This window comes from Prionailurus viverrinus, chromosome E3, assembly GCF_022837055.1.
Source record: "Prionailurus viverrinus isolate Anna chromosome E3, UM_Priviv_1.0, whole genome shotgun sequence".
NCBI lineage: Eukaryota > Metazoa > Chordata > Mammalia > Carnivora > Felidae > Prionailurus > Prionailurus viverrinus.
Window position 1 is genome coordinate 18,367,236 of NC_062576.1, and position 18,760 is coordinate 18,385,995.

At 48.4% G+C, this 18,760-nt stretch overlaps 2 protein-coding genes across 2 annotated transcripts; one reads left to right on the forward strand and one right to left on the reverse strand.

Annotated features, from left to right (window-relative positions):
• Positions 1 to 541: 541 nt before the first annotated feature.
• Positions 542 to 3,862, forward strand: ASPHD1 (aspartate beta-hydroxylase domain containing 1). The gene is made up of 3 exons (XM_047838516.1): positions 542 to 1,568; positions 2,813 to 2,926; positions 3,462 to 3,862. Exons 1-3 carry the CDS (start codon positions 689 to 691, stop codon positions 3,569 to 3,571), a joined length of 1,104 nt encoding a protein of 367 aa, XP_047694472.1. The 5' UTR covers positions 542 to 688; the 3' UTR covers positions 3,572 to 3,862.
• Positions 3,863 to 3,878: 16 nt separating this feature from the next.
• Positions 3,879 to 17,194, reverse strand: KCTD13 (potassium channel tetramerization domain containing 13). The gene is made up of 6 exons (XM_047838517.1): positions 16,777 to 17,194; positions 15,306 to 15,475; positions 7,414 to 7,503; positions 7,272 to 7,324; positions 6,416 to 6,611; positions 3,879 to 4,693 (listed from the first exon to the last, which is right to left on the reverse strand). Exons 1-6 carry the CDS (start codon positions 17,018 to 17,020, stop codon positions 4,457 to 4,459), a joined length of 990 nt encoding a protein of 329 aa, XP_047694473.1. The 5' UTR covers positions 17,021 to 17,194; the 3' UTR covers positions 3,879 to 4,456.
• Positions 17,195 to 18,760: the final 1,566 nt, after the last annotated feature.

An 18,760-nucleotide genomic window follows, 5' to 3' on the forward strand; every position in this document is an offset into this window, starting at 1 on the left:
CGTCGGGGCGGGGAGGCAAATCCGGAGACGACCCCCCCCCTCCCCCCATCCCGGCTGAGATGCGGCTGCCACTGGGTGGGGGCGGGGGTAGCTAAGCTGAGAGGACTGTGGGGATGGGTGACGTCAGGGTGAGTGGGAGCCAAGGAAGGAACGAGTAGGAGAGAGGGAGGGAGGGGGAGAGAGAGAGAGAGAGAGAGAGAGAGAGAGAGAGAGAGAAGGAGAGAGAGAGAGGGAGAGAAGACCCGCGGGTCGGGTCGAGTGAGAAGCGAGGGCAGAGGGGAGAAGGGGGAGGAAGGAGAGAGAAGCCGCTGCGGAGGACGACTGGTTGCGGGTTCCCGGGGCTGCGGGTCCAGGTGGGGTAGGAACTGCTGTCCGGGGAAGCTAGAAGGGAGGGAGAGCTTAAAGAGGGGCGGGGAGGAGAGGGAAGAGAGGAGAAAGGAGAGGGGGAGACCGAGAGAGTGGGGAAAGGAGAGGCTGAAGGGGAGAGAGGAAACTGCCGGAAGGAGAAAGGAGAGGGGGTGGGGGAGGAGGAAGAGGAGAGTGTTGAAGGAGAAAAAAGAGGTAGAAGGAGAGAGAGATAGAAGGGAAGAAAGAGAAAGGAGGGTTGGAGGTATTTGAAGGAGGTGAGAAAGAGGGAGCTAGAAGGTGAAGAGAAGACCTCAGAAGGAGACAGAACCAAGAGTGGGAAATGTGGAGGGGAAACAGCCCAGGGGGTAACCCTGGAGCAGCCACAGAGGGAACCGGTGGAGAACTGGGGGGACAGGGGAACTGGGGTCTGGAAGATGCCCCAGGCCTCCTGGCCAGGGCCTCCCTGCCCATCGTGCCTGCGTGGCCATCGCCCCTGGCCTCCTCAGCCCTTACCGTGCTCCTTGGAGCCCTCACTTCCCTTTTCCTCTGGTACTGTTACCGTCTGGGCTCCCAAGACATGCAGGCCCTGGAGGCTGGGGGTCGGGCTGGGGGTGTCAGTGGAGGGCCTAGGGGATGCTCTGAGACTGGCAGGCCAAGCCCTGGGAGCTCTGGGGAGCCTGGGGAAGGACTCAGGACAGAAGGCCTAGTGAGCCGTCGCCTGCGGGCCTATGCCAGGCGCTACTCCTGGGCGGGCATGGGTAGGGTGAGGAGGGCAGCTCAAGGTGGTCCAGGCCCTGGGGGAGGGCCAGGGGTCCTGGGCATTCAGCGCCCAGGCCTGCTTTTCCTGCCAGACCTGCCCTCAGTCCCCTTCGTGCCACGGGATGCCCAGCGGCATGATGTGGAGCTCCTGGAGAGCAGCTTCCCTGCCATTTTGCGGGACTTTGGGGCTGTGAGCTGGGACTTCTCAGGGACAACTCCTCTGCCTCGGGGCTGGTCCCCACCCCTGGCCCCTGGGTGCTACCAGCTCCTGCTGTACCAAGCAGGCCGGTGCCAACCCAGCAACTGCCGCCGGTGCCCAGGGGCCTATCGGGCACTGAGGGGGCTGCGGAGCTTTATGAGTGCCAACACCTTCGGCAATGCTGGCTTTTCTGTCCTCCTGCCTGGGGCCCGGCTTGAGGGTCGCTGTGGGCCCACCAATGCCCGGGTGAGATGCCATCTGGGTAAGTAGATGCTGCCTACAGACAACCTCTTTGCCTCCACGATTCCTCCTCCAGACTTTTCTCTGCCACCAGAGCTTTCTACACTATGGTTCTGATCATGCCTCTCTTCTCAGAAATCTTCCATGACTCCCTGTTGCCCACAGCAGCATTTCCTGAGCTTCAGTTACCTGCGAACCATCTTCATAAGCTTTGCCATGGTCATTTTCCGCCTGTACTGTTTTTCTCGATACTGATTCTCCCTACATTTTGTCTCGCTTATTTAAAAGGAATCTTTAGAGAACAATGATAATCAGTATTACTTGCTCCAAATAGAAAGGACTCATAAAAACAAATTTAAACTTAAAGAAAGAAGCAAGCTTTAAAAATCCCAGCTAAATACTCTAGTCTCTCTGAGGCTGAAGCCTCCACTCTGTTCCTTTAGAAGGGAGCAGTGTTGGTGGGGTGTTAAAGTTATGGTAGCACCAAACTGAGATTCTCTTCATGTTTTAAAAGCTGAAAGAAAATGGAAAAGGAAACATTTTTTGTTATTTAATGTGCTGTTACTTAAAACCTTGTTTTGCCTAAAAGCATTTTGTGTGCTACCAGTTTGACGTGTCCTTCACTTCGAAGCACACCGGTCTCAGGATCAAGTCCAGATTCCTTCTCTCCTCATCTCCCACCAGTTCCCTTCCTCCCCTTCCCTCCCACCATGTGTTAAATCATGAGAGCTTTCTGGCTGATCCTGGCAGATGCCACACTCACGCTATCCTCAGTCTAGAATCTCTTTCTCCCTTATCACCTCCTGGAAAAATCCTACTCAGCCTTCAGGACTCCACTTTCAAGTGCCGCACTGCCTCTGGGAGGTCTATTCCCCATCATTGGAGTTGGTGCCCACTTTTCTCACAGCACTCTACTGTGTTGTGGTCCTGGGGCCAGAGTGGATCCATCAGTATTATACTAATGAGGGCCAAGCACACATTAAGTAGCTTCTTGAGTTGAATTGGCAGAAGCCCAAGAAAAGATGCCACTTCCTCCAGGGAGCCTTCCCTTTTCTCTGAAACAAATATTGTGCTTTGCACTGCCTTTCCTGTATCTCCCAGCACTTCAGCTGCTACTATATCGTAATTACATTTGGGTCACCTTCCAGACAGCAAAGAGGGACACTACATGGGGTGCTTAAGACTTGCAATTCTGCATTTTGACTAAATGGGGTGGGCCCATTTGATGGAAGCAGGGGTGTTGGATGCCTGGGTCTCTTTCCACAGGCCTGAAGATTCCTCCTGGCTGTGAGCTGGTGGTCGGGGGAGAGCCCCAGTGCTGGGCTGAAGGACACTGTCTACTGGTGGACGACTCCTTCCTGCACACAGTGGCTCATAATGGTAATGGGCTCCCGTTCTGCTAGGAGGGATGAGAGACTGAGTGAAAGGGAATAGAGACTGCAGAATCAAGCCCAACCCGCTTCCTGTCCTAGCACCATCATTTTCCAGCTGCATGACCTTGAACGAGTCCTATAACTTCCCCAAACACCTGTGAAATGGGGCGATCACCTTCTTTATTGGGTGACTGCAAGGATTAAATAAGTTAATGTAGGTGCATAGCCAAGTGGTTAACAGCACAAGAGTCTGGGCCTGAACCACCTGGGTTCCAGTCCTACCTCTGGCACTTACTAGCTGTGTGATCTTGGGCAGGTTATTTAATCTCTCTGTGCCTCAGTTACTTTGTATAAAACGGGAATAATTGTGGTACTGACCCTCAAGTTTGTTCTGATGATTAAGAGTTAACACATACAAGGGGTTAGAACAATGCCTGGCACTTATTTACAAAGTGTTTGCTGTTAGGAGCACCTGGCGAGTGCTCTGGCATATAAGTAATTAATGTCAGCTGCTCTCTTGTCTCCATCCCCATGTGCCCTAGGCTCCCCAGAAGATGGGCCTCGAGTGGTCTTCATCGTGGACCTTTGGCACCCCAACGTGGCTGGGGCTGAGCGCCAGGCCCTTGACTTTGTCTTCGCACCAGACCCTTGAAGCAAGGGGCTCCCTTCAGACATCTGGGCTGGAGAGATGCTGCACTCAGGGATGGCTTGAGTGGTAGCCAGGACCGCCTCTCCACTGCAGGGGGTGGGGTGGGGCTGCGGGTGGGAACGGACCAGCCAACACTGAAATACAGATTTTAAATCCTCTCCTAACTCCTGACTACCTTTTTCTAGCTACCAGCCCAGTTCAAGGCTTTGGGCAGGAGCTCCTGGCCTGTCCCATCCAACTAACCAAGTACCTCCTTAACACAAGCCATCTCCCCAATCCTCTCCCTCAGAGCCAGCACCAGACCCTCAACTCAACTTTATGCCAATAATTTAATAGAAAATTAAAATAAATAATATGAAATAGATTGAGAAGATGGCTGAGCTGGTGCAAGCCCAGGCCAGCCTAGTACAAAGTTAAGGAGGTGGGGGGGAGGGGGGGCTGGTGGGGGAAGGACGAGGGAGGGAAACTACCCTGCATGACGGTGGGGAGGTGGTTCAGTAAGGGCTGGCTTGACACTTTGGCGTGTACTATGTGCTGAAAAAACGGGGGGGGGGGGACAGGGTGGGGAGAGAGAAGGGGAGAAAGGGAGCTCTAAATCACTCTAAACCAGCTGATGAGGGAAGAACAGGACAAGAATGGGATAAGGGAACAAATGCAGGCCTTCTGAAGGGCTCTGACCTAGGGAGGGGGCTGGAATGTACCGTGCTGTTAGCAGTGAGGTGGGAATGAATGGAAAAGGGCCACAGTGAAATGTACCATGCGATGAAGGGACAGAAGATGGGCCCACGACTTGGCCAGCAAAGCCGGGGCAAAGGTATGGGAAAAGGAGGGAAAGAGAGAGGAACTGGGTTCCAGTGGCAGGAGGAAAACAGGGAGAAAGGTCAAAGGTCAGTCCTTGAAGACAATCTGTTGGCCATGAGGACGCTCGTCGTGGGTGATGTGGCGCCGGACATGGATCCTGCGGACACGGTGCTCTCGGTTCTCCTCATCCTCCCCTCGGCCTGCCCCACCACCTCCAGCTGCACCCCCTGTGGCCTCGAGGAGGGCTGGGTCTGGGCCCCGGGGAGTCTCGTAGATCAGGATGTTCAAGGTCTCCTCAAAGATTCGGGCCTCTGGGAACTCCACCTGCAAAAGGCCAGCAACGCCCAGCTCCAACCCTCTGATCCAGATACACAGACGTGCCCCTCCCCCAGCTGGCCCTGCACTGGCACACCCCTGAGCCTTTGCAATCACAAGTTCTTTGGCCTGGACTATCTTCTTTGCAAATTTTTTACTCAGCAAAGTCTTACTTATCCTTCAAGGTCCAGCTCTAAAGTCAGGCAGAGTTATTTGTTTTCTCTCCTTTGCTGCCAAGTCTCTTGGTATGTTCTTTCATTTGACAAATTTTACTGAGTGACTGCACTGTACCAGGCATTGTTCTAGACATTGAGAAGATAGCAGTGAACTAAACAAAGTTTCTATCTGCAGGAAGTTTACATTCTAGGGGGAGGACACAGACATACAAGTAATAAAAAGGGGGCGGGATTGTTATGGCCAGGAATGTTACAATTTTAGAGAGGGAGTTCAGAGAAAGTCTTGTGGAAAAGGTGACATTGAACCAAGAGACAAAGGAGGAGGGAAGGAGCCGGGTGGATAAGCAGAGAAAGAGCAGTCTGGGGAACAGGCAACAGCAAGTGCAAGAGCTCTGGGGCAGGAGTGCACTTAGTATAGTAAGGAGGGAGGCAGTGGAGAGAATGGAAAGGAGTGAAGTGAGGAAGTGATGGAGGGTCTCTTTGTGTGGCCTGGAGGGATATAACTAACTCTTAACAAGCTGCATTCTCATTACTGGTTTATCTTGTTTTCCCAATTACAGTGGAAACTTCTTAGAAGGTGGATTGGTCACTCATTCATTCATGCATGCATTCAATGAATGTTTCCTAGCTTTCGCTGTGTGGCAAGTGCCTGTCTAGTACTAGAGAGATAGGAAGAAAAGATAGACCCCTTACGCTCAAGAAGCTAACCCCTTGCTGCTGGTGTGACAGCCCCCTATCTCCGCCTCTGCCTGCTGCAGACTAAGAAGGAAGTATGATCAACTCTGGGGTTGTGGGGTTGAAAGTTCATGAGCAAAGGTGTCCCAAAGAAAGCTGTGCTTGACTTGCGTCTTAAAGATTAAGCACAAGTTCATTAGGCAGACGGGGCTGAGGAAACAGTCTAAGAAGAGGGACAGTGTGTACAAAGGTGGGGAGGTATGAGATAGCACTGGGTGCTCAGAGGGTGTATCTGAGGCTCTTCCCTCGTATCAAGGGCAGAAGGAAGTAGATGCCATGACAGAGGGCTGGTACTTAACCAGACATTTCACTCACCTTGATTTGAAGCCTGGTGCAAAGCTTAGTGCAGAGTAGGTGCTCAGGAAGTTATCTGCTGATGACTGTCATGTTAATGACTCAGGAATTATACACTCACTTGTTCTAAAAGACCTGTGTGTTCTAAGGTCCTGAGGTTTTAAAAGCCTATTTTGAGTCATGGACCCTTCTGAGATTCTAACAACTATGGTCTTTCTAAATGGAAAGATGCATACACACTCCCAAACTTGCAAACCACTTCCAGATAGCCTGGAGACCCAAATGGCCTAGGTAAAGAATCCCACTGTAATCCAACACCTTCATTTCATGGCAGAGAAACAGGCCCACAGAAGTAAGGTGACATGCCCAAGGTTACAAAAGACCCTGGAACTTGGAACTGCAGCTCCTAGCTCCCAGTAACGGACTCTCCGCTGCCTGGTCTGCTGAGCTGCCTTTGTCCAGTCCAGGGTCCTGGTGCTGCCCACCACCACAGCCCTCCCTGATCAGACTCTGAACCCCTTCTGACCTTGGTCTGCTTCTTTTCCGTGGCATAGACAATGGAGGTGCAGCACACCTCGGCGATTTTGCGGCCCTGCCCGTAGAAGGACCAGCAGCAGATCTCGTCCCCCAGTACATCCTTGAGGAAAAGCAGCCGCCCATGGAAGCGCAGGGCCAGTTTGTCAAACAGCTCGATGTTCTTAAGTAGGTTGTCATCTGAAGTGCTGAGGACCAGGGGCCAGGAGGCCTCAGTACACTGGCTTCCTGCCCGCTGTTCCCCTAGCCTAGGGGCCCCCCTACCCAGCACTCTGGTCCTGCCCAGGGGTTTGGTGCCCAGCAGGGAGCTTCTTCCACCCCTGGGGCCAGGCTAAGCGGGCCTCAGGGAGGACCAGCATCTGCGGAGCAAATCCCAGCACAGCGGAATGGCTCCCAGTGCAGGCTCTGGGGCTGGGCTGCTTCACCTAACGTCCTAGACCAGCTGCTTTTTAACTGAGTGACACCAGGAAAGCTACTTCACCTCTTGGTGCCTCAGTTCCCTCATCTGTAAAATGGAGATCACAATAGTACCGACCTCAAACGACTGTGAGGATGATGGGAGTTAATATGTGTGAAGCACTGACAGCAATGCCTGTTACGGAAAAGCACTTAGTAAATGCCAGCCATTATCATCTAATCCTCACCTCAAGCCTGTTTACTGGTGATCACATTGAAGCTCAGGAATGAAAATGACCTGCCCAAAGTGCCCAGTGGGTAAGTGGCAGAGCTGGAACCCTGATCTAGGCAGGCCTTCTCTTTGTCCCTCTGTCCCTCCCCCTGGGCCCAGACCTGGGGTGTGCTTGAGCTCAGGACTCCACCCGGTGCACCTCCCGCCCCGTGGTGGTCACCTGGTGTAGGAGTACTTGTTGTTACTGCGGTTGTGCAGGAGCTTCACCACGGGCTGTTGGCGGAGAGAGCATGGAGAAGGGTGGGGGTCAGGCTGCAAGGAGAGGCCCCCAGCCTCCACCCTACAGGGCTCAGGGGCCTCACCTTGGAGGTGCTGGCCAGGAGCTGCTGCTCCTCCCGGGGAGATGTCACCGTGGGGATGAGGCACAGCGGGGACAGGTTCTCCCTTTTTTGCTGGAGAAGAAGCGGAAGGTGGTTAACAGCACAACCAAAGGTCACTCACTCCCCCACTTAAAAGCTGTCAAAAGTTGTTGTTGCCTTTGGGAAAAAAATTCAGACTCCTTAGTGGTCCACAAAGCTCTGCAGGATTCAACCTCTCCGATCTCATCTCTACCACTCTCCCCTACTTGCTGGGCTTCAGCCCCACCCATAGCTGTTCCTTGTGCCCACCCAGGTGTTTGCTGTTCCCACTGCCTGGAATGGTCTACACTGTTGTATGTATGGCTGGCCCCTTCATACCATTAAGATAACTCAAACAGTACCCCCCAGAGGGTGCTGGTCCAATTCCTGAAGCTCCCTGACCACTACTAGAGTAAAGTAGGCTCCTCTACTTCCTTTTCACATTAACAGCTCATTCTTCATGGCTCTTAGTTCTTCACATTTTCTCACTTTGGGGTATGTTTGCTTATGATCTGGTCTCTTCTCACCTAGGGAATTCCTAGTATACAGTGGATGCTCAGTGTCTGTTCAATAAATGAACTTGGTTGGGTGGGATGAGGTCTGAGGCAAAACCAGATACATGGGCTTCTTTCCTCTTTCCTGTCTTTAAGAATCTTTATGCCAAAACCCCTCTCACCTCTCTCAACCAGAAGATCTCTTAACTAGAAATTCCAGAAGAGTTACAAAAATTAGGGCACCTGGGTGGCTCAGTCAGTGAAGCGTCTGACTCTTGGTTTTGGCTCAGGTCATGATCTCACCCGGTTCATGTGTTTGATCCCCACATCGGGCTCCGTGCTGAAAGCGCAGAGCCTGCTTGGAATTTCTCTCCCCTCTCCTCTCTCTCAAAACAAACGAACAAACAAACAAACATTAAAAGAAAAAAAACTCGGGGCGCCTGGGTGGCGCAGTCGGTTAAGCGTCCGACTTCAGCCAGGTCACGATCTCCCGGTCCGGGAGTTCGAGCCCCGCGTCGGGCTCTGGGCTGATGGCTCAAAGCCTGGAGCCTGTTTCCGATTCTGTGTGTCCCTCTCTCTCTGCCCCTCCCCCGTTCATGCTCTGTCTCTCTCTGTCCCAAAAATAAATAAACGTTGAAAAAAAAAAATTTTAAAGGAAAAAAACTCATATGACTTTTTCTAAAATTAACATGGAAAAATAAAAGTCTATTACTTAGGTCAATTTTTAAAAAGAACCAAGAGAAAAGACTGACTCTATCATATATTAATGTATCCTACAAAGCCATACTAAAGAAAACAGTGTGGTTTTGGTTTGGGAGAACAAACAAGAAACCAATGGAACACAACAGAGAGTTTGGAAACAGGCTGGTATATATGTGAAAACATATTTATAAAGAGGACACCACATATCAGTGGGGGCAAGTATGAAGTATGTATTGGTTATTGCTGTGTAATGAACTATCTCCAAACTTGGCAGCTTAAATCAACAATACATATTTATTACCCTAGTGTCTGTGGGTCAAGGATTCAGGAGTGGCTCAGATGGGTCGTTTTGGCATAGGGGTCTCCCTTGAGGTTGTAGTCATGTCACCCAGTGCTGCAGGAATCTGAAGACATGCCTGATTTGGACGGTTTGTGTCTGAGAAAGCTTATTCATATGGCTGGCAAGTTCATGCTGGCTGTCGGCAGGAAACATCTCATCCCTGTCATCTGGACCTCTCCACAGGGTTGCTTGCGTGTCCTCACAAAATGGCAGCTGGCTTCTCCAGAGCAGATGATCCGAGAGACCAAGGTGATGGGCTCAATGTCTTTCATGACCTAGTTTTGTCAGCTCTGTTCAGTGTGGAAGGAAACTACATAAAAGAATGAATACTAGGGAATAAGAATCACCGGGGACTGCCTTGGAGGCTAACTAACTCTACAGGCCACCTTCTGGCTCCTTTGATTCAACTCCTTCCCATTGAAAAACACACTTCCTCCCTCCCAAGATCCCCCAAAGTCTCATCCCATTTCAGCATCACTTGAAGTACAGAATCTTGTTATCTAAGTCAGTGTAGGTTGGGATGAGGCTCCTTAGGTGTAGTTCCTTAAGTATAGCTCCGTAAACATTTCCACTCTATCTGAAGACCTGTGAACTAAAGAGACCACTCATCTCTCCCATATACCTACTATGCAGTGGTGGAACAGGCATTAGCACAATCACCGGGGCACTCTCGTTCAAACGGTTGGGGAGGAGGTAGGTGGCACACGGAAGTCACTGTTTCGTATCAATTCTGTAATCCAGTTGGATGAATACTGGGAGCTCTCTGATGCCTACTCTTATTCAGAAATGATTCTCTATGGCTCTTGGCTCTGCCCTGAGTCATCCTTCCTTTCCCATGAAAGATAATCCATGCTCGCAGCTCCATGGTTTCCTGCCAGTAGAACTCTGGGGGTCCAAAGGTCTTGCACGGTCTGTCACTTTTGGTCCAAGCTGGCAGTGTTTCTGCCAATATAACTCTCTTAAAAACTTAATGGGTGTCTTGTGAGTCTTGGGGTTCAGTTCATTAGACAAATGCCACACCCACAAATCTTCGTGAGATAAGCTGTCCTCTACTTTGGGCTTGTGCTGAGACTGCTGAGGTTCTCTGAGAGGTTCAAAGGTTCTCTGAGGCATCTTCTTGGATATTTCTGAAGTCTTAACAAAGGATTTTACAATCATATCCTCAGTTTCATCTTTAGATCATGTTTTACTGAGAATGCCCTATATTTGATCTTTGCCTGGAAGCCATTTGTTAATTTTAACATCATGCGTTACCTGGAAAGGCTGGGGACTTTCAAACCCAGTAATACCTGGCTCCTTTGTGTTCAATTGTTTTTCCTCTTGCTTACCCTCTCCTCTTCTATTTTACTATCAGCAACAATAAACCCAGTGGCACCTTCAACATTCTTTCTGGAAATCTCTTTAGCTAACCACCCAGATCATTAGGTACATTTTCCACTTTCTACATTACTGTAGGAGACAGTGTTATTAAACTTCTGCCACTACATAACAAGGATCCCCTTTACACCAGTTTCCAGTAACATTTTCATCCCAGCAGCCTCCTCCAAGGTCATCAGACTTCTGTGAGCAGACCCTCTCAAGCTCTTTAGGCTTTTATTAATATTCTCCTCAAAGCCATGCCAGCTTGTGCCCACTTCCCAGTTCTAAAGCCACTCCTACACTTTAGAGTTTTGTTACCACAGAACCCCACTCCAGATACCCAATCTGTTCTCTATTGCTGGGTAATAAATTACTACAAATTTAGCAGCTTACAACAATAAACATTTATTATCACACAGTTTCGGTGGATTGGGAACTTGAGATCACCTTAGCTGGGTGGTCCTGGCCCAGGGTCTCTCATGAAGTTGGAGTCCAGACATTGGCCAGGGCTGTAGTTATCCGAAGACTGGACTGGGCCTAGAGAATCTGCTTGAGATAGTTCACCCATATGCCTGGGAGTCTGTGCTGGCTATTGGCTGAAGCTGGCCATTGGCTTCAGTTCCTCACCAAGTGAACCTCCCTTGTCCTCGTGTGGCAGCTGGCTTCCCCCAGAGTGAGTGACCCGAGATAGGCAGAAATGGCAATGTCTTTTATGACTTGGCTTTAGAAGTCACACACCATCACTTCTGCAATATCCTACTGATTACATAGGTCAGCCCTATTCAGCGTGGAAGGGGACTAAACAAGAGCATGAATAAGGAGGAAGTAAGAATTGCGGGTGGGCATCTTGGACACTGGCTACCACAGAATATTTAGTAGGTGGCATTGGGAAAACTAGTTCACTCTATGGAGGACAAAAAATAGTTAAATCCCTTCATAATTTACATTTATAACAGTGAATTCCATTTAGACCCATATATGAAAGATAAAACCATAAAGCTAATAAAAGATGTAGAATGGAAAAACAAACAAACAAAAAACCTTTTTAAGCAAGACCCTGAAAGGATATACCATTAAGGGGGGAAATAAAGGAGCGGGGAGGAATTTGACATTAAAAATCAAGAATTTCACAGGAAACCTGGGTGGCTCAGTCAGTTAAGCAGCCAACTTTGGCTCAGGTCATGATCTCACGGTTCATGAGCTCGAGCCCCGCATCAGGCTCTGTGCTGACAGCTCAGAGCCTGGAGCCTGCTTCGGATTCTGTCTCCCTCTCTCTCTGTCCCTCCCCCACTCACACTCTGTTTCTCTCTTTCTCTCTCTCAAAAAAAATAAACATTAAAAAAAAATCAAGAATTTCTCCAGTTAACAACGGAAAACGTGACTTTACAAATAACCCCAGGTCATAATGTTGAAGGAATAATAACAATTATAATTACTCCACAACCCTAATGAAACTACTGATTCACATAAGGATTCTCAACTGGTGTGTGTTTGATAGATAACTGCCATTCACACAGTGCATAAACATTACACAGATTGCTTTATAGCTGTCATGAAGGAAGTGTAACTATAATGGAGGGATCAGACCATTATCACCTGAATCTAGGAGCCAATTCTGAGCATTACCAATGATGGGTCATATTAACAATATCATGGGTCACTTCATATAACATAGTATGAAATACATAAAATTACCTACAATGTATTCTAACCAAAATGTTTAGTGTCAAGTCTTTAAATCTACAGTCTAGTTTACAGAAAACTCAGAATAGGGTAGAGTAACAAACCAAATGACACCACAGGTAAACAACCACACAAATTTGGAAAGTGGGTCACTGTGCAAGACAGCTGGTGGTCTCTTTAACAAGTCAGCATGAACAAAAGGGATGGTTATCGGCTGGAAGAAGACTTAAAGAACATAATAACCAGATGTAATGCAAAGATCTAGACTGGATCCTGGTTTAGATGAGTCAGCTATAAAAGATGTTTCTGGAACAAATGGAGAATTTGTATACCCTGGATGTTAGATAAGAAAAAATTTTATTGACATGGAAAGATGGCAATTATTAACAAATAAACAAAAAAACCAGACTACAAAACAGCACATACAGCACGACCATAATTTGGCAAACACACACACACACACACACACACACACACACACACACACACACACACGAATAGACCCGGAAGGATATTTGGTGCTTTTATTTTTTTTTGATTATCTGTGTTTTCTAAATTTCCACAATACATATGTATACTGCTTTAAAAATAATAAATAGTTATTTATAATTAAAAAAATCAAGGATTTCTATTCAACAACAGATGCCACAGACAGATGACATTTCAAGAGAAAATACTGGCCACAATTAAAACTGACTAGAAATTATCTGAAACAGATTTTCTCAACTAGGATTCCTCACCCAAATCACAAACCCAGCAAATAAATAATTTGAGTAACTATTTTCTCAATTCTTCCAAGGATGATAAGCAAACAGTACCATTCTAGCTGCACAGGAGGAGAATAAACTTATTATGTACAATATATGCCTGAGGGCTTAATTCTCCCCAGGAACTAAACTAAAATATGCAAGGATCTTCTGCAAAGCAACAAGAAAAAGATAGGAAACTCAGTAGAAAATTTGGTAAAGAATATGAATAGGCAATTCACAGAATGGGAAACCAAAAAAGTGAGTTAAGCATATGAAAAGATGCTCAATTCATTAGTAATCAGAGGCATGCAAATTAAAATGAGATCACTCCATACGAATCAGATTTGCAAAATTAGAACACTGGATGATGCTGTGTGTGGTTGAGAATATGCAGAAACGAGATCCCTTAAGCATTGCTGATCAAGAGTATAAAGTACTACAGTCAATGGGGAGAGTAATCTGATGATACTTGCTGAAATTTATTTGTATGTGTTCTGTGACCCAGCAATTCCACTCCCAAACATGAGAAACCCTGGCCCAGGATCCACACTAACAGTGGCAGGTGGCACTGTTTGTAGGGGAAGGAAGTAGGAGGCAATCTAGGTCTCCAACCTCAGGGGAATGTATAAATAAAATATGGTGAATACAAGCCATAGATTCTTGTGCAGCAGTCAGAAGTAAAAAACTAAATGTACATATAGCAACATGAATAGATCTTGAAAAAAGTGTTCAAACAGAAAACACAATCAAATAGCTCAATGCCATTTATGGATATTTAAAACGTACATATATAAAACAATGCTTTTAGCTTTTCAAGGGTACAAACATAATCCAAGTATATGTATCAAAACATTAGAATTGGAGGGCTATCTATGGGTCAAAGGGAAATGGGGAAGGGACTGGGAATGACAGGGAAAAAGTAAAAAGAGAGAAGATTTGTATACACCAATAATGATTAAGTACCACACACTGAGGAGTATGATGAACTCAATTCTCTAAACCCAAATCTTAACAACAAAAACAAAACCTCCAGGCAAACAAGAAAACTCTGAGTGGGGTGAGGATGGGAATGGTGTCAGGGAAACCTGGAAAGGAGGCAGCTGGAGTACAGAGGAAAAAGCACTGCACCTGGGAATCTGAGCTCTGCAGCTTACTGGCTCTTTGACCTCGAAGGCATCCCCAACTTCCCTCCTTTATGTCAAACAGGAGGTACAAGATGTACACACAAATAGATAGCAGAATTGCTCCTGACACACAGTGGGTGTGAGGTAACACTGGATAAATGTAGAACTACAGAGCAGGAACCCACTTTCAAGATCATTTAATGCAATGGTTTTCAAACTGCAAGTGGTGACTCATTAGTGGGTCATGAATAAGTTTAATGGGTCCCAAAAAGCATTAAAAAGAGAACAGAATATATCAGTGTGTATTTCACTAAAAGTATCTTTTCATAAAACTCTTATTTAAGTTATATATATGTGAGTATAAAATGCATTTTTTCTTCTATGGGATGCAGTTTGAAAAACATGGATATTGCCCAAAGGAACTCTATATTTTTGGATTTCCAGAACCAGTAAGTATTCACCAAGACAACTGAAAGTTGTTAATAGTTGCCACGTTTTAACACATAAAGGGCATTTAAAAAAACCTCATTATCTCCTATTAATATTGTATCATAAAAGAAAGGACATGTTTAACATTGTAAAAGTAGAACAGAATAAAAGGCTTATGTAAAACTCACTACACTGTACATATTTTTCTTGTTTCCCTATCTTTTGGAACATGAGGACAGAATGCCAGAGGTAGGAACTGATTCAATCAAGGTCGTTCAGTGAGCTGTGGGAGAAGTGACACTTAACCCACAGGTCCTGGCTATGCTTTCTATCTCCTCAGAATCCTAAGAGATCCATAGAAGAGAAGCCCAGCAGTTGGGGCTCTGGAACCCCCAACCTGTTGTATTGGGAGCAGTTCTGCTTCTAGGATTTCAACGCTATTTAAAAAAAAAAAAAAAAAAAAAAAAAAAAGTTAAGAAAAGGAAAAAAAACCAAACCTGGTTGGAGGTGGAATGCTGCCTCCCAGGACAGAAACAAATCACACAGGTCACTATATTCTAGTTTAAATTAGTTTTTTGTTTTTGTTTTTTCCTAGTGGCACATGGAGTTATTTAAGATTTCTGAGCAAGGAGGAGAAGAGATTGGGATTGTGTTTAAGGATCATCATTCAGGTGGTAGTGTGAGAGCTCCATTAGCCAGGTAGGAACAGCAAGGAGGGAGCAGTTATTTAACAACTGCATTAGTCCTGGCATGAGGTGGTGAAAGAGGTCCTTCTTGAGGCAGCAGGGATACAGTGGAAAGCACCCCCAAATTTTCTGTGGTCATGACCAGTCACGGCCAGGCCACAGGCAGCATCTCTGGACAGTACCCCATATGCCTCTTTTCTCTCTCTCTTTTTTTTTAATGTCCTAGTATCTAACTGCTTGGGCAGCTCTCCCAGGGACACAGGCATAGGGTGGGACCCAGGGACCCTCACCTGCAGTGCTAGCTGGCAGTCCTCAATCAGGCCCTGTACCAGGTAGTAGCGCGCTTCGCCTAGTAGCTCCCCCAGCTCTCTGGTACTCTCAGGCAGTGGCACGGACCCATCCCGCAGGTAGTTGAGGATTGTACCAAAGTGACGGCCGCTCCGGTCAATCAGCACCCAACCTGGTGGGGTGGAGAGAGGCAGGAGGAAGGCTGGCTTTGCAGGTGGCTCCGGAGCTACTAAACTTTTATGAAAAACAGATTTTCCCTCTTCGAGTCTGAACACTGATCTGTCTCAGACCGCTGCCATCACCAAGAACATCCCTTTTAAAAATCTCCAGTGAGTTCTCCCATAGGCCCCTTTTTAACAACATATTGCAGACACAGAGAATTAACTCCCTTCCAAGTCTGTCCCATGTTGAAAAAGCTCTCACCGTAAGTTATTACAGATTACCGTATCAACAAACTCTAACCTTTGGTGTTAATTCTGACCATCCTACTTAATTAAAATGTCTACCCCATCCTCCAGTTCACTACCATTTTAACGTTTATATTATTCATAGAACTTATTACTATCTGCAATTACATGTATTTTTTGCATGTGTACTTGCTCATTATTTTCCTCCTGCTCCCACAAAAAAGTAAAGTCCACAAGACTAATCTTGTTTGATTCATTTACCAAAGTATCTCGGGCACTAACTGGCGCTTTACAAATAATTGCTGAATAAATACATTCTTCAATTTCAGATATTTGAAGACTGAACTCCACCTCTGAAATTTTAATTCTCCTGCTCTTACAATCCTCGTTATATCCCTCTAAATCCCCCCCGCCCCTCACAAAAACTTTAAGGTTCCACCGGGGCATGTGTGTCCAACCCTGAAGGCAACACTCCAAGAACGTAAGGTTCACCTGCCAAAGAGAACTGTCCACCCTCCATTCTGGTGTCCCTGGCAAACCCAAAGCAGCCCTTTTCTACAATCTGCATTTACAGATGAATCCCTAGAGTGTACAGGGACCTGTGTTACAGGAACACGCTAACAGACAACTCCTCCCGGCTGGTGGTTAGCAGTGCTGAGGTAGAGACGCAAACATAAGGCTAAGCAGTTAGAAGGAACCTGAAGGTTGCCTGGAAGGGCGCTGCTGGCAGAAGGGCTGGTTCCCAAGTCGTTTGGGCAGAGGAGCAAAGGGTGGGAGAATTGGAGGGAAGTGATAATAAAAATTCTGAAGTGACATGTTGAATCACAACCGTAGCACCTGTTGCGGGGGGGAAGTGATGTTCCATAAACATTGGTTATTTGCAGGGGGTGAAGGACTGAGGGAGATTATGGATGAGAAAGGGGAGATAAGACGGGATGTGGGGCTGGAGGGAGGTGAATAAGAGTTGAGTGGACGATAGAGACGAGAGAGGGGGTAGGAGGAGACTGGGCGAAGAAAGGCAGCCGGGGATCTGGAAGACCACACAGGTGAGGGCGGCGCGGCGTACCTCCCGCATCGGTGAGCACCTCTGCGCGGCCGCTGAACATGGCCTTGAGCATGGTGTCCTGTCCCGTGAGGGTGCGCAGCGTGGTGTAGTGCAGCGAGCCGCCCACGTTCAGCTTCACGTACTTGCTGTTCGGGGTCAGCGGTTTCAGACCGTAGGCGGCGGAGCCAGGCTCGAGACCCGAGGGCTTAGGCGCTTCCAGGGACGGGGCCTCGGCCGCCGCCGGGCCCGAGGCCTCGGCCGACATGCCGGGGAGTGGCGGCGGACGGCTATCCTAGGCTCTCTCCGCACCCTCCGGCGGCTCCCAAGTACCCGGAGACCCAAGCCCTCGGGTCACACCACCCGGCCCGCGCGACCTCACGCCGCCGCTACTCGGCGGCACTGGCCCTCAGCTCCATCGCGCCGATACCGCCCGGAAGCCGGGGCCGAGCAACTGCGCAGGCGCCTCAAGGTCCCGCCCCCGACCTCGCGGGCCGGCGGTGCGGAGCATGCGTGCTGGCCTTGGGCCCGGTTGGGAGACAGACAGCGCTCCGCCTGTGGCGGGGCGGGGCCTTGTGCAAGGTGGGCGCCCCTCCGCGAGCCCGGGACCCTGAGTGTAGGAGGCTTCCCCCCCCCACTACCCTCCCCCCACCCCGGTCGCGAGTCTGCCGTGGAAAACGAGGTCTCCTCCGCGTCGTTGGGTCTCTGCCCTCAGAGCGCTTCGTGGGCGTGAAGGGCAAGGTTTCCCGCCTCCCATCGCCGCGTTTTTGACAAACTGAGAAGAGCTGCGAACAAAGCACCAAGGGAGACTCTTACAAGAGACTGCTGTGAGGTGGCCTTCTAGAGGAGGTGACAGGAGTGCTAGGGCATGCAGGGTGTGAGTAGGTAAGGTCTAGAGGGAGCGCGTCCCTGAGGAGGTGATGCGGGGCCGAAGCAGAGAAGACGCGGCCACGTGGAGGTGTGAGGGACAAGAGTTCCGGGCTGTGGGAAGGGCACAAACACAGACTCCAGGCCAGAACGCGCTTGGTGGTTTTGAGGAGGAGAATGAATGTCAAGGGTGGCTGCCGCAGCCAGGCTAGGGTCTCAGAATCCCGGCTGATGTCACGAGACAGCCAATCCTGAAAGAAAGAAGGAATAAGATCGGAACACCTTGTTGACAAGAGCGTGTGTTTTATCTGACTGAATCTACTTTCCTTCTAGAAGCTGCTACTTCAGAGATTTAATAATGGGCCTTTAATGTCTAGCAGGGAAAAACGGAGTTGTAGTTTCCACCATGCTCCCAGTTCACGGAGTGATCCTAGGCAAGCCACCTCTCTCTGGGCTTGGTTCCTTTTTTGCTTAGCGAGGGGTGCAGATTTCAGTGCCCGGGGACGGGAGTGTAAATGAGTGGGGTGGGCCATTGTAAGGCACTGGGGAGTAATGGGGCCTGGGGTGACCCAGAGAGTTCATGTTTTACCAGAAGGGATTGTCGATTGTGATTTTACAAGTGTAGCTGGTGAAAAAGAGAAAAGCAGCCCATCACAGCTGAGAGCTGGTGGGCACTCTCCCTCTAGAAGCCTTGGTATTGCCAGGAGCTGGCCTAGCACTGTCAGCCGGGCTATGGTGTTGTCCTTTTGAGCGTAAACAATTTCACAGAACTCCCAACATCAGACAAAGGCAGTCTCTGATGGATTGAGAGAAAGACCGTTTCATAATCATGTCTGCACACAAAAACAAGAACATTGTCCCAACCACAAAAATGACCAAACATAACTCTTTCTCCCCCCCAGTTTGAGTGACTGCCTTTTTATTTTTTTACCAAGTACGGCTTTAATCCTTGATCCGTTCCTCCTAAATTCTAGATAAGAATTATTAAGATAACCAAAAAGAATTATCCCTACCTCCTGACAACTTCCAACCTAGTGCAAATCTCCCGTTTCTCAAACCCTCCTTGAAAATCATCCGACACAAGCCTAAATCCTATAATAAATAAGTCCTTCCTAACACACGCTTGCTGAGATGTCCATGA

Excerpts from the sequence above, each read along its gene's own strand:
- KCTD13 (XM_047838517.1), bottom strand. The coding sequence starts at position 17,020 with ATGTCGGCCGAGGCCTCGGGCCCGGCGGCGGCCGAGGCCCCGTCCCTG. Across the intron at positions 7,325-7,413 it reads TCCTGGCCAGCACCTCCAAG|CCCGTGGTGAAGCTCCTGCA; the intron begins GTGAGGCCCCTG and ends CTCCGCCAACAG. Across the intron at positions 4,694-6,415 it reads CGGAAAAGAAGCAGACCAAG|GTGGAGTTCCCAGAGGCCCG; the intron begins GTCAGAAGGGGT and ends GGCCTTTTGCAG.
- ASPHD1 (XM_047838516.1), top strand. The coding sequence starts at position 689 with ATGTGGAGGGGAAACAGCCCAGGGGGTAACCCTGGAGCAGCCACAGAG. Across the intron at positions 1,569-2,812 it reads CCGGGTGAGATGCCATCTGG|GCCTGAAGATTCCTCCTGGC; the intron begins GTAAGTAGATGC and ends CTCTTTCCACAG. Across the intron at positions 2,927-3,461 it reads GCACACAGTGGCTCATAATG|GCTCCCCAGAAGATGGGCCT; the intron begins GTAATGGGCTCC and ends CATGTGCCCTAG.